The following is a 15,875-nucleotide window of genomic DNA, read 5'->3' as shown; positions in this document are numbered from 1 at the left end:
TCTTTGCTTCTGTACTCAAATCCTCTTCCAACAGAGTTCAACACAACATTTATCATCCTAACTGCTTGCTGCACCTAACTGTTTTGCTTTCAGCGACTGATTTGCAAGGACATAACGGTCTCATTGCATCTTCCCTTTCCTCAATCTGTCACCATTCAGATAATAATCTGTCTTTCTGTTTTTAGAAGCAAAGCACCCATTCATCCGCCTTGTCTGAATCTTATTGGAGTCTCTTTCCATCCTCCTCAAACTCACATTCCTCCCTACTCCCACCACCCCATTCCAGGCTTTGAATCGCCTGCAATATTATAAATGTTACATTTTGTTCCCTCATCCAAATCATTGAAGTATATTGTGACTAGCTGGGACCCAAGCACTGATCCTGCAGCAAACCCTCAATCACTACCTGTCACCTGGAAAAAGATCCGACTCTCCTGTCTGTCAATCATTTCTCAACTGATCCCATTATATTACCTCCAAATCCACGTGCTTTAATTTTGCACACTTACTTCTTATGTGAGACCTTATCAAAGCCTTCAGAAAGTCCAACTACAGCACATTCTCTGGTTATTCCTTATCTATTTTAGGAGTTACCCTGACTTCCCCTTCATAAACGCAATCTTTGTGTCTGACTTTGTCCAATCCCATTAATGCTTTGTAAGAGTTCAATGTTTTTTTTAATTCTAGATTTATTTACTTATCTGGTATTTTGTCATTGTTCATTTTACTAGCATGAAATCTATGTGTACTCACCCTGACTTTATCAGGTATTTGCAGAGGAAACCTTTCCAAGTTTGTTTCTGCCAGTAAGAAAGGGAACTCAGCGCACTGCAGCAGTTTCCAAACACTACAGCATCACCGTTTTCTTCCTTTGTATATATTTTTGACGATGAATAAAGTTTATTTTTGAAATCAAAAAAATACAGCACCAACAAAACATTCAATCATCGGAAAGTCCCAGCGCAGCCTCATCTTGCCTTTTCAAACATACAGGCATGCTCTTCCATGAAGAGTTCTAAATAACAATCAGGGCCAGGAGTCTGAACTAAATCATCACCCTTCTCTAGTCCATGGACGTTGGAATCCCCATCATCCGCTGACTGTGAGAATGGTTTGGTGACCACACCTGGTTCACTTCTATACGCATGAAGCACTGATAGAAATCACAAACACATACTGAGGTGTTAAGTGAGTTTAAATTCCTTCCTTCTTCCTTATATGAGTCACGTACTCCTTATGCCTGGCCAATAAGATCTTCTTTATTTTAAGATCAGATATCTTTATTAGTCACATGTACATCAAAGCACATAGTGAACTGCATCTTTTTGCGTGGAGTGTTCTGGGGGCAGCCCACAAGTGTCACCATGCTTCCAGTGCCAACAAAGCATACCCACAACTTCATAATCCGTACGTCTTTGGAATGCGGGAGGAAACTGGAGCACCTGGAGGAAACCCACGCAGAGATGGGGAGAACGGATAAACTCCTTACAGACAGTGGCCGGAATTGAACCCGGGTTGCGGGCGCTGTGATAGCGTTATGCTAGCGTGAGCAGGTAAATTGGTCATTAGCAGTGCAGGCTGGTAGGTTGCTTATGGAAGAGTAGAAACATCCAACAATCCTGTGCTGAGGAGACTTAGGAAGATGTTGCAAGGTTGGAAAATGTCAGCTGTGCAGAGAGATTGGCTAGGCTGAGGTTTTCTCTGGAACAGAGGAGGCTGAGGGAACATTTACTCAGAGATGAAGATGTAGAAGGATTAGAAGGGAGCTTGGGAAAAGTTGCTTCACCTTGAGAATGGGTGACATCTGGAGCTCCTGGCCTTCAAATGTGGTTGGATGAGAGTCCCTTCCTCACACTTAAAACAAAGCAGACTGAATAAATTATGTGCCAAAAACTGCAGGGCTCCAGACTAAGTGAATTGACTGAAGGACCGATTTTCTCACCTGCATGAGCATGAAGGATCAGCTGGCCTCCTTCTGTGGTGTAAGGTTCAAAGGCAGTTTCAAAAGTGAGATCCATTCCAGTTTTAAGGAAAGAGAAGACAAAGCCAAAGGAAAGATCCAGGAATATTATCGGGCACTGGAGCCCTTGATGGATGAGCTACATGGGAGGGGTCATGGAGTCATATAGCACCTAAATGGGCCCTTCAGCCCACCGAATCCATGCTGAACAATGATCACCCATCCACATTCCCAATCCTATTTTGTTCTTTCCACATTCCCATCAACTACTCCCAGATTTTTAACATTCACCTACATACTATGGGCATTTTACAACAGCTAATTAAACTCCCAACCCACACATATTTGGGATGTGCGAGGAAGCAAGAACACTCAGGGGAAATACACAGAGTCACAGGGAGAACATGCAAACTCCACATTGACAGCACCAGGGGTCAGGATTGAACCCAGGATGCTGGAGTTGTGAGGCAGTAGCTCTATTCGTATGTTACTGTGCCACCCACTCTATTGCCTGCCAGGTGGCTTCCTAACCTGATGTTTGATACAGAGTGCCAACAGTAAATAAACCGAGAAAATTTGCTGAAAGACCTCCTACATTGAGAGGGCTTGGAAATCTTGTACATTTTGACTTAAAAGAGCTTTAGCCCCGGTGATACACACATAAACCCAGTGAATGAGTAGAAATAATATTGAGACTTTTGACTTATCCTAGGATGGACAGAATTCAAGCAAAACTCAAAAGTGGAGATTAGTTTGTAGCTTTGAGATTATATTGAAAGGTGAACATATTTTTGTTTGGACACATTTTGCAAGAACATATGGGCTTATGCACCCACGCACATGAACAAAGATGTTGGCATTCTTGCTGGTGAATCAGAAGGTAGTAGGATCAAGTTCAATTTCAGTGACATACAGAAATACCTGGGTTAGCATTAGAAAAAACAGCATTGCACCTTAAGGGAGCATAGTTCATGAAAATGTTCAGAGGGATATGGGCCAAACACAGGGAAAAGGGACTATCTCACGTGGACAACTTGTTCAGCATGAACAAATTGGGCTGAAGGGCCCATTTCCACACTGCATAACTCTATGACTCTATGTAAGGCAAAATTAAAGGCCCATTCACTCTCAGGTGCACACAAAAGAGTAACAGGGGTGTTCCTCTGTGTCAATTAAATTTTGGTAAATTGGTTTATTATTGTTACATGTACCCAGGCACAGTGAAAAACTTTGTTTTGAATGGCATCCATAAAGATAATTTCATCACATCAGTACATTGAGGGAAAAACAATAGCAGAATGCAGAATATAGTGTTGCAGTTACAAAGACAGTGCAGTGCAGGCAGACAATAAGATGCAAGGCCATAACGAGGTAGATTGTGAGGTTAAGAGTCCATCTTATCGTACTAAGGAACCATTCAATAGTCTTATAACAGCGGGATAGAAGCTGTCCTTGAGCCTGTGATACGTGCTTTCAGGCTTTTGTATCTTCTGCCTGATGGGAGGGGGAGAGAAGAGATAATGCCAGGGTGGGAGGGGTCCTTGACTATGCTGGCTGCTTTACCGAGGCAGTGAGAAGTGTAGACAGAATCCAGAGAGGGGAGGCTGGTTTTCGTGATGTGCTGAGCCGTGTCCACAACTCTCTGCAGTTTCTTGCGGACTCGGGCAGAGCATACCAAGCCATGATGCATCTGGAAAGGACACTTTCTATGGTGCATCTATAAAAATTGGTGAAGGTCAACGGGGACATGCTGAATTTCTTTAGCCTCCTGAGGAAGTAGAGGTGATAGTGCACTTTCTTGGCCATCCAAAAAATTGACAGGCATAGATATTCTAAGCCTGGATAGCAGCATTAAATGAGTGGCATTTGGTGTCTTTGAGGACTAACTGGTACAAAGTTCTTTTGCATAATAAGAAAAGTGCTGTGTGCAACGAAGATTGTCTTACACAATTAATACGTTCAAAGGCCTTGCCTCTCGTTTGCCCACTTAATAACAACAAGGGACTTATTTCACCTCCAAATTGTGCCTAAGCAAATATGTAAATAACTGGCAACTTGAGGAAGGCCTAAATCGGTAGTATAGTGATTGTCACTGGGATAGCAATCCATTGATGATTGTGAGTCATCAGAGCAGGTGGTGCATTTAACTCGAGCTAATTTAATAAATTCTGTAATGAAAGGAGTAATGTCAATAAGAGAGATCAGGAAATGAATGGATTGTGGCAAAACTCATCTGGTTCACAAATAGCCTTCAGAGGAAGATATCTGCCATACATATCCATTGGTTGATTCTTAACTGAAATAAACTCAAGGGCAAGTGCTGACCTTGCCAGCAATACTCACACATAGAACGTAAGAAGAAAGAAGAAGGATCTCTAAGCACCTATTTTACCACATTCAGCACATCACTGGATTCATGGTGGGGGAGAGGGTGGGAGGAAACCACTAGCTTTTTGTGAAAATACACAGTTGCTCTACTCCTGTTCAGACCAGCTCAACAATATTTTTTCTGTGCTCTCATCCAGCTGCAGTTAAAAACTGACCTGCTTCCAACAGTTATGTTGCATTTGTGCTGGTCACAAGAAGATCACACAGGTTACAATGCAAGATTGAATTAATGGTGATGATCCATCCCTTCAGCAAATGAGGATTTTCTCCTCCATCCAGTAACAGAGCAGGAATTTAACAGTTTAACGTCCTATGCTTCCTCACAGAATTTCCAAACTGGAACTTCCTAGATGCTGTGCCCCTTCGTTCATTTAGACACTTGTCATCTATCCAGATATGTGAGTGCATCAGTTATTTATTTCTTACTCTTTGAATCAGCCATTTGGTCCATCATCTCTGAACCCCAGACAGTGCACTAATTTTGAGTTGGTTTCCATTCTTGCCTCAGAGCTGGCTATTTTAAATTAGGAGTAAGTACTTTTCTCAATTGGAGAATAGCTTCAAGATTCCATTGCTATCTTTGTTTTTCTCCGCCGCTGACTATTATAATGCAAACCCAGATTAAGAAAAGAGATCATTACAAAAAATGTTCACGGTATCAATTAAACAACATGTAATTTGTGTACTTTATCACAATAAAGGGAATATTAGTAGCTTTCTTGAAATTTTCACAAACAAAAGTTTCACAGCTATTCATCCTGTAATAAACACTCAACGTTTTATTCTGTGCTAAACATCACTCACATGGTAATGCAAACAAATGATGAACTAGATTGTTTTATTTGGATTAAGTACCTCAACTCACCAATTTTGACTCATGCTGGATTATTTCAAGCTCCTCTCCAGTCAAATAGTTCTGAAAATAAACCTTTCTAAAATAGAGTGCAACGTCTGAAATGTAAAACAAAAAGAAAATGGGTTACTTACCATCTGTGATCGATTCTTCGGGCAGCCATTGATATCTTCAATCTTTTCATTTGCTGAAATATAAAGAAAATGATGCTTGTGGCACGTTCACTGCAGATAACTCAGTCTTCCAACTAAAGGCAGTCTGAAGGAATGGCTGAGTAAAAACTGTTGGTCATGGATTAAACAATAAGTAACTGTAGCAAAGCAACGAACACTCAACAGAAACATGCACAACTTTCTGCTTGGTAGTGCCTACCCACCCCACAGCAGCTGAGGAGCAAGGTCATCCTCTAAAAGCAGACAACTGTATGACAGCCTTCTTTAACCCTTTCTGTGCTCGCTTCTCTCCCGCTCTTTCTGCACGGCCTGCGTACACGAATCTCGTCAGTGGTGGGTCAAGCTTGTCACGATGACATCAGCAGGATAAGGTTTCATGGCCAGTCCAGGAATAATGTGCAGAAAGTCCATGAGAGCACAGATGGAAACTACATGAAGCCTCCACGGTAAGTGCAATTAGCTGCTGGAGTTAAAAGGCTCTCTTGCCTTTTCAATTGTTAAACCATTGCAAGGATCAGTAGAATTGATCACTCCTTTCCACTGCATTGTCACTCATCTATCCATAGTGGCCCAATCCCACTGACAGTCCACAAAACTGCTTCACATCTAAAGCCTTTGCGGCACCTCATTTCTGAGGCTTCACTGTAGGCCAAGTTCTAGAGAATGAGCAGTAATGCAAAGGTAGCACTGCACAGCAGAGCTTCATCTCCAGCCTTATAGCCCTCTGGGACCCTCTATCTTGAGCCTCATGCACATTCGCAGTTTTCAAGACTCTAATACCAGTGACTCCTTAGGCACAGAGCCCAGGAATTCCCTCCTTAAAAGTCTGCATCTCTCCTTTTCCCTTTACTGTGAACTTTAAAACTAACCATGGTTTCAGTCACCTCTTTCAATATCATAGAGTCATACAGCACGGAAACAGGCCCTTCGGCCCAACTGGTCCATGCTGACCAAGATTCCCATATAAGCTAGTCCCATTTGCCTGCGTTTGGCCCATATCCCTCTAAACTTTTCCTATCCATGATATCATTTCATTTTATTTAGTAACACTCCTTTGAAGTGCCTCGGGAAGTTTTACAAGATTGAGGTGCTTTATAAATGCAAGTTGTTGTTGTTGCAGGCACAGCTGTTTAAATCATTTCAAATATTACTTTCTGGCTTCACACCTCTCCCACTGGTTGGGAAGGGCATCAGTGGGAAAACTACAGAAGATCTCTGTGGAGATAGTTGCCCACCTGAAGTCAATAAAATGACAACATCTGCATAAATGGAAATAAAAATAACTGCAGATGCTGGAAATCTGAAATAAAAAGCAACGGCTGGAAACACTCAGCAGGTCAGGCAGCATCTGTGGAAAGAGGAACAGAGTTAATGTTTCAGGTCAAAGACCCTTTAGTTCAATTTTAGAGACAAGGAGTTGTACAGCACAGAAACAGGCCCTTTGGCCCATCATGTCCATGTTGACCTTTTACCCTCATCCACACTCACCCCGTGTCCACATTAAGATAAGATTTCTTTATTAGTCACATGTACATCGAAACACACAGTGAAATGCATCCTTTGCGTAGAATGTTCTGGGGGCGGCCCACAAGTGTCGCCACACTTCTGGCGCCAACATATAGCACGCCCACAACTTCCTAACCTGTACGGCTTTGGAATGCGGGAGGAAACCAGAGAACCCGGAGGAAACCCAGGCAGACACGAGGAGAACATACAAACTCCTTACAAACAGCGGCCAGAATTGAACCCTGGTCGCTGGCACTGTAAAGCGTTATGCTAACCGCTACACTCTACTATGCTTTACCTAAATAAGTGTCTATCTAAATGCAGTAATTGTATCTGAATCCACCACCTCCTCTAGCAGCACGTTCCAGATATCAACCAGCCTCAGTGTAAGAAACTTGCTCCTCAGATCCCTTTAAAACTCCTACCTTTCACCTTAGCTCCGCACCTTCTTGTTTTTGATACCCCAACCATGAGAAAAAGATTTCGATAATTACCCTAACTGCACCTCTCATAATCTTATATACTTCTATCAGGCCATCCTTCACCCACCACTCCAGGGAAAACAAGCCTAGCCTATCCAATCTCTCCCCATAACCAGAGTCCTCCAATCCAGGCAACATCCTGGTTAATCTCCTCTGCACTCTCTCCTTCCTATAGTGTGGTGACCAGAACTGCACACAAAACTCCAAATACATATTTCAGACAACCCACTGTCATGCCCATCTTTGGGTATCCCAGAATTTCTAGGGCAGCAATACTACACTTGGCCAGACTGAGCCATCAAACTCCTTCTAAATTCCATTCCGTTTCCGCGGCTTGGAGTACAGTGGAACCCTCTCCTCCTTACTCAGACAGCCTTGCCTCAGTGGTGGCACACATACCTCTGAGATGGAGGGTCAGCATTTAAAAGCCCAATTCAGAAATGAGAACACATGATCTTGTCTACAACCAAGACAAAGGAAGTGGTCTACAGCATTTCTAATGAGAGGAAGGTGTCTCTGGGGAGATCAATTTGAATGTCAATCCCACACATAAGGTATGCAATTCTGTGGTACAAGGGGAGAGATAAGATAAGATATCTTTATTAGTCACCTGTACATCGAAACACACAGTGTTTTGCGTAGAGTGTTCTGGCGGCAGCCCGCAAGTGTCGCCACGCTTCCGGTGCCAACACAGCATGCCCACAACTTCCTAAACTGTACGCCTTTGGAACGTGGGAGGAAACTGGAGGAAACCCATGCAGACGCGGGGAGAACGTTCAAACCCCTTACAGTGGCCGGAATTGAACCCGGGTCACTGACGCCATAATAGCGTTATGTTAACCGCTACAGAGGCAGGTGAGCCAGGCTGGTGAGAAGGACAGAAACCTGAGTTTAAAAGGTGTAGCATTAATAGCAATACTCTGTAAATCCTGACTCAGTTCGGGATGGCATTCAGAGTATGGTGTGTGGGATAAGGTACAGGGTTAATGGTTTCAATACTCAGAGTTTGTAGGTGCACAATGAGGCAAAATGATGACCTCAGTGTGGTTAACTTCTAGCTGATTAATGCCCCCAAGACTGTCTCACAAGACAAATGGAGAAAAAAAATCTGCTTGTGGTGAGACGACATGTTACATTTATAGTAATATCAGTTCTTCATGTTTCCAATTTTCTTAACATAGAACAATATGGTGCAAATCCCAAAAATTAATTCCAAGCTGCAGGATTTCTGCAAGCTATATTCAAGTCATTCATTATATTATTCATGGTGAGTCATCAGTTGCAGTATTTCATAATGACAGGAGCATTATACCTTTCGACACATAACATGTGCAGTGCTACAGACAAAAATAAAATCCATTTCCTGCCTTCTTTTCTTTTCCATTCTCGCACCCTTTCCATGTCAGTCTCTCTGCTTTCACCTGACACCCATTCTTCCTTTCTTTCCATGGCTGAAGCACAAATCCAACTGTGGTGCTGACTCATCTGTCTGGCTACACACCAATTTTATCTCCTTTCTTCCATGAGTTTCCTTGTACGTCTCTTTATTACTGTCACATATTACTTTACTGATGCATTTTACGGGTGTCAGCTGTGCATTAGTGGGTAGCATCCTTGCCTCTTGAGTCATAAAGCTTATGGTTTCAAGTCTCAAGTGACTCGAGCAAAACAATCTTGATTCACTTCCCAGTGAAGGAATGTTGCACTGTCAGAGGTGCTATCCTTCAGCATTAAACAGGACTTTGAGTGCTCTGTCAGGTGGATGTGAAGGGTCTCAGCAACACCCTTCCCCCATTTCCCAATGCTCAGCCCACATTATTAAAATATACTATTTGGTCATTACCACGTAACAGTTTGTGGGAACAAATTGGCTGCGGCATTTCTTACAATTGTCACAACACATCAAGAAATACTCAATAAGACTTGAAAGGTGCCTCATTATTGCAAGCTGTTTTGCCAGGGGTGTGAATTGTTGTCGAAAAAGCCCAGTTGAAAAGCTTGTGATTTTCAGCGAAACCTGGCTGTAAGAGTTTGTCTTAGCACCTCAAGTGCTGTCTGTGCAGAGTATGCATGCTCTCTCTCTGCTTCCTTCAGGTGCTCTGGTTTCTTCTTGCATCCTAAAGATGTGCTTGGGAGGCTGATTGGCTGCTGTAAATTGCCCAAGTGTAGGTTAGTGGCAAAGAGATTTAAATGGAGGTTCTTGGGCATGAGTGAGAGAAATGTTGCAGAGGTACAAGGGGGAAAGGGACTACTGAGATTGGTTTCCTGACAGCTGGCATGGATTTGATGGGCCACATGGCCTCCCTCTGCATTGTTATAAGTAGAGGAGTGAGTGAGTGCCCATATGTACATAGTTTGCAATCATTATTGAATCCAACAGTGCATAAAGATTTGTGGGCAAATTGCAGCAAGCCACATTTGCTATTTTGCATCCCTGTATGGCTACCAGCATCTGCTTACATTTACAGTATATTCTGCAAGAGTAAAAATACAAGCCTAAAGATCAAAACTACTATATGTTACAACTGAGTCTATTTAAGTCATTTAACAAGTGATGTTATCTTGAAGCTGGGGGAGCTGCAGCATCAGAGCAAACAGTCAAAGTCACTGGACGAGAAAGTTAGTGGGAAATAAAAACACGCACTGAAATGGCATTGTGTGGGAAAACTTTGCTAGTTTGTTCCAGAAACACTGAGAACAACTTTTGTTTACACACTTTGTGCATTTGTGGGTGCGAGTAGCACATTTATTGATCTTCTGTACTGTTGTGCACATTTAGGTAGAATTTAGATTGTAATATTTTCAATGTGATGAAAAACTGCTGCATTTAGCACTGATGCCAAATCAGGTCCCCTTTAAAAAAAATCACAAAAATTGGCCAAATGCCAGTGGGAAAGAGCATTTGGGTGGCTAATACCAAGGAACCAGAGCTTCACTGGGATTTGTGCAATTCCTGATGGGACCACACTCAATGTTGCGCCATTTTGCGCCACAACAATCAGAGAAAAGCATCAACTCTTAAAGGCGCACTCCTTTGTCAGCCACACAGTAGCCACACACAGCTGAGGAGACAGAGGTTGCAGGAGCAAGGGAACCAGTTTCCATATTCACTCCAAGTCCTGGTCAATGAGGTACATGCCAGGAAAGAGATCCCATGCCCCGGGGGGAAATGAGACCCACTAGGTAAATCTTAAGAGCTTGGCAGGAAGTGGCTACAGAAGTGTCCTCTAGGAATCTCAATAGAGTAGAGCAATGCAGAAAGAGAGTTCCTATTCATGCAAGGCAGATCAAGGTGAACACTGTTTACACTTGCAGAATGGAAATCCTCACAGCAAATTGAATTTTATACAGAGGTCTGTTGTGCCACTCATCAGGATGTACAGAGTCGTGGCAATCTCGTTAGATAATTGGAGCCAAACTCCATTGACGTATGGACCTGGAAAGCTGGATGAATGGGGTTTTCATGCATCATCTGGGCTCGCCTGTTCTACTATTGGTGTACCATGTTAGTGGTAATGACTGAAGTTTGGAGAGGGTCACTTTCTTGACAATTGGGCTATGATTTTACTTAGGAGGAGCTCTCTGTCAGGAAGTCCCTTTACAGCTTGTGTCAGGAATGCTTTCCCCCTTTGCTCAGCTAAGAGATAAAGCTGTGGATGTTATAAAGCAACATATCCCTGGTTCTTTCTTCCTCCTGCTCCTCTTGTGAGTGCAACTCTCCTGGCTTTGGCTCATGTTCCTCAGGCTCCAGGTCTTCCTGCTGCTGAACCACTAAGACCACTGACCGTCCTCCATTAACTGGGATGTGCAATGTGCAGAACATGCTTGGCATATAGGGCAGGATAGTCAGGAAGCGATGAATTCTCACCTTAAGGAGGCTGTTGGCTATTTCCAATACTCTCCTGGTCCTTGCATGAACTTTGCTGTATCTGAGCTCAGCTGCTCTCTGGACACGAGCTGCAAGGGGAGCAGTGGTAGCTGGTGCTCAGGATCCATGCCTCATTCCAGTCCTGGACTCTGAAGCAGTCTGGCAGCACAGACTCCATCAGAATGAAGGAATAATGTGCCCCTTCCTAAAACATGGCAGTGATTCCGAGGAAATGGCTGCCTGCACTAGTGGAAAGCCTGCAATGCTGGAAGATCCCAGTGTCCAAGATTATACCTATTCATCAAAGTACATGAAATCACTTCTCTTCAAATGCAGTGGCTGGGTGTTCTCCCCAATGCGGCAAATGGAGAGGCAGGGCAGGGATCCGCTGTAGCACCTTGGAAAGATACTGCTGCAAATAATTAGAGAGTCAAAGTGACCTTGACTTCAACTGGCACAAGAACACAGTCAAAATTCCCTCAGAAAATTCTCCAAGATTAGGTTCTTCATTATCAGACATGTCTTTGCTTCCTGCCCCTAGGATCTAAACCCACACTGAGTGACCAGCCACAGGTGTAATTACACCTCCAGTCATGGAGTGCTGCCAGCCATGTCACTCCTGAAGCACCCATGGAATGACCCTCTCAGCAGCCAAATGCTGTCGGTGGTTGCAGCCTGTAGTCAGTTCTGAAGCTGCACAGTCAGCTCTTCTGATGTCTGCAAAGGGTCCCTTTAAATATTCAGAAAATACACAAGCCAGCATGACCCGCTCCTAGTTCGAATGAGACTGCGTCCTGATGGCTATGGTATGGAGCTTTTAGCTTCAGTTAGCGCAGGCATGGATGGAACACTCTGCTGTGTAACCAGTGAGACCTGGAGAAACTCAGGTGAACTAACGTGGATTATGTAAAGAAGTACCTGGCACAAATTCGCGATTGTCACTCATTCACCCCAAAATGACCGCAAATACAATCCATTCTGAGTAAAATCCAAGACACTACGTAATCCAATTTCAACAGTATTAACAAAGACAGAGCTGAGGGGAATTTTCTTCTCTCAGAGGGTTATGAGTCTTTAGAACTTTCTTCTTCAAAGGGCAATTTTTGAGGCAGAAGGCATTTCAATTAGCAAGGATACTTAGGATAGACAAGACTGTGTAGTTAAGGTTATGGTCAGAGTAGCCATGATCTTATTAAATGGCAGAGCAAGCCTACTCCTGGACCTATTTTGTGTGTTTATATGTTGGTTTATAATGAGATTGTGATGGCAGAGGTGGCTGCTCGGATGGAGGTCTGCTCTTTTCTATGCAGACCTGCTTCTCTGTGTACGGTCCCCATTGTTTCTCTGCAGCATAGGCATGGCCAAGTAAGCCAGCAGAGGCATCAGTGGTATGCAGCCCAATGACAGGCATCACCAATGCACATCCAATGTTCTTTGTGCATCATCCACTTGCAATAAACAACAGGTGCTGGAAACCTGAAATAAAAGAGAAAATACTAGGAATTCTCAGTGGGTAAGAAAGCAACAGTGGGGAAAGAAACAGAGTTAATGTTTCAAGTTAAAAACCTTCCATACGAAACCTAGTGTAACAGCGTAACGTTTTACAGCGCCAGCGATCTGGGTTCAATTCCGGCTGCTGTCTGTAAGCAGTTTGTACGTTCTCCCTGTGACTGTGTGGGTTTCTTCTGGGTGCTCCGGTTTCCTCCCACATTCCAAAGACGTACGGGTTAGGAAGTTGTGGGCATGATATGTTGGCGCCGGAAGCGTGGCGACACTTGCGGGCTGCCCCCAGTACATTCTACACAAAAAGATGCATTTCACTGTATGTTTCCATGTACATGTGACTAATAAAGATATCTTAATAAAGATCTTACATACACGGAAGTGTGAGATCCAAAGTTTCTCATGTGCTGTTTTTATTCTAAGGTCCCCATCGTGTATGATTGCTTATTTTACTCCATGATTCAACTTTGTAGCATGTGAAACAAAATGTGCTGAGCAATTATATTTCCAAAAGACCAGACCAACGGTGAGAAAGGCAGCACATACCCACAACCTGGATGATCTCAGCCAGTAGCACCCCATCCGTCACGTCCTGCTGCAGGTCTCTGATGAGCCTCTTGTGGCCAGACTTCGCCAGGTAATGATTGGCCCAGTCAGTGTAAATCTGTAACAAAGTGAGGTTCAACATTTTATTCTATCAGTTCAGTAATTTAATACATTGTGTGCTCAATAACAAAGCAAGTAAGTGAACACTGCGCAAGTAATGAATAGCGTTCAATTAAAAGCTTGAATTCCAAGTGGAGTTTTCAGTACACTTGCCCGAAATGCACTCAACTTGCAATCCATTCACATTCCGATCACTATGCTGCATAATCATTCAGTACTGTGACCGCATTCAGCCTGAGAGAGAACCAAAGGAACCCTTCAAAAAGTGGTGGCTTGTTGAGACAGGGAGATCGCTCATTGATACAACAATAAAACAAGGGCCATACACAAGTCTCTGACCTCAAATTTAACTCCATTAGAATAAAATTATGCACATTTGTATACTGCAAGTGTCTCTGGTAGTTATAGCAATAACTCAGGAAGAGTTGTTCAGGTATCATTTGAGACTTTATTTATTCTTAGTATATGTTTGTTATACATAATCTGTATCCAGCACACTTGTATCCTGCAACACATTCCATTTCACACACTTGGTTTGAACCCTGCTTCACTGTGAAGGTTGCTGATGAAGATCTGCCTCCAGAGTATACGTAGAGCACAAGACACAGACACACAAACTCTTTTGCTAAACCACCCACCAATTTATGTGCAAGAGTGTCTCATTTACATGTCATGAATTCCTTCCAACAATGACTTTTTAGGCTCGCAGTAATGAGCTTTCTTTGTATTCAAGAACATTTCATATTTTGGCATCATTAATATTTTTCACTTTACAATAAGCCTCATGCATTCAAACAATCTGGAAATATTCCAGGATTGTCAGTTTTCCAAATGTTGGCTCAGGGAAGTTAATTGTAAACTGGGTATTTTGCTTTTTCTCAGGCATTTTATACAACTTGTCTGTCATTAGAAAAGAATTTTCAAGTGTGACAAATTAAATTCAGATGGGGTACAGTCAATGTGCTCCAGGGACCACTGTGTTCCTGGCACACCTTGACAATATTATTATGACGATGAGTTTTTCTGTTGTGGAAGGCATCACAGATTTGTTTTTCTCTTTCCTGTCATTTGAACAACTATTCTTTCTTGCAGAGGCCTTTGAACTGAAATCAGGAGTGTGTGGGGATGGTTGATGAAGTCACAATAAGATTCTGCAGGTGACTGTGGTAGTTGTACAACTGATGGGTTGAAATTATCCAACTCAGCACAGAATCAAATCTTGGTCCTTCCTGGGCCTGAACGCCTCAGTGAGACACCAAGTGGTTGGTTTGTCAACTGAATTCCTGGGGAATTATTTAAGCGGAAATGGTAAAGACAAGATTCAGAAGAGGTGCTTAGAGTTACACAGGGTTTTGATAAATTAAAAAAGCAACCATTTCCAATGGCAGGAAGGTCAATAACCAGATAATATTACCCTACAGTTAATATTAGCAAAAGAAATAGTGACAATGTGAAGAATTTTTTTTATAATGCAGTGAATTAATGCAATCCATCAGCATTGCTTGAGAGGGCATTGGGAGTGAATTCAGTTGTACGAATCCAATGGGAATTGAATATGCTTGAAAAGGAACAGTTTGCAGGGCAATGGGTAGTTGCAGGGCAATGGGATCAAATGGATCGCTCTTTCAAAGAGCCAGTATTAGTATGATGGGCCAATGGCCTCTCTTTATAGGGAGTGAAACTGGCCATGAGATTTGTAGTGCCAGCACACAATGTAGTTTAATTCAATGGAACCAGATTTAGAAGCCAGAATTGAGCATGTTCACTACCTGCATCCCAGGTCGGATGCTGCTGGCATTGGCTGATAGTTCTGAAATGGTATTGGTATTGGTTTATTATTGTCACTTGTACCGCGGTACAGTGAAAAACTTGCCTTGCATACCGATCGTACAGGTCAATTCATTACACACTGCAGTTACATTGAGTTAGTACAGAGTGCATTGATGTAGTAAAGGTAAGAACAATAACAGTACAGAGTAAAGTGTCACAGCTACAGAGAAAGTGCAGTGCAATAAGGTGCAAGGTCACAACATGGTAGATCATGAGGTCAGAATCCATCTCATCGTATAAGGGAACTGTTCAATGGTCTTATCACAGTGGGGTGATTCAGCTCCTCCTGCGTAAATCTGGAACTTTCTGACTCTCATTTAAAAGCTGTAAACAAAAAGTGTCAAGACTTTGAAAGGAGTTGGAGCTCCGCCAGCAGTTCTGAGGAGCCAACACACCTCCAAGGCCTGATGATGCCTCATTGCCTCACTCCTGGATAAGGACAAGAAAATGAGATCGGCCGACCCTATCCAGCCCAGGTAAGTGCGGCTGGCTGGAGACCATGGGCCTCAGCACAGTCAGCCCACCAGTTTTGTGCTGCTGATGTAGGCTCAGATTTCTAGGCTACAGGATCTTGCAGCACAAAAAGAGGCCATGTGGTCCATAATGCCCATACTAGCTCTTTGAAAGAGCGATCCAAATGGTCCCA

The 15,875-nt window shown here is 43.0% G+C and overlaps 1 protein-coding gene across 5 annotated transcripts in view; it reads right to left on the bottom strand.

Moving 5' to 3' along the window:
- nav2a (neuron navigator 2a) overlaps positions 1-15,875 on the bottom strand; it is a 755,574-nt gene that overhangs the window by 295,085 nt on the left and 444,614 nt on the right. For all 5 annotated transcript variants that reach the window (XM_052028895.1, XM_052028896.1, XM_052028899.1 and 2 more), the window contains exons 2-3: positions 13,280-13,397; positions 5,336-5,388 (exon numbers count right to left, since the gene is read on the bottom strand). In XM_052028895.1, coding sequence (XP_051884855.1) covers positions 5,336-5,388; positions 13,280-13,397 — 171 coding nt within the window. The remainder of the gene's footprint in view (positions 1-5,335; positions 5,389-13,279; positions 13,398-15,875) is intronic.

Source organism: Pristis pectinata, chromosome 14, assembly GCF_009764475.1.
Source record: "Pristis pectinata isolate sPriPec2 chromosome 14, sPriPec2.1.pri, whole genome shotgun sequence".
Lineage (NCBI taxonomy): Eukaryota > Metazoa > Chordata > Chondrichthyes > Rhinopristiformes > Pristidae > Pristis > Pristis pectinata.
The sequence above is the reverse complement of the archived record's forward strand: the minus strand, read 5'-3'. Positions and strand labels throughout refer to the sequence as shown.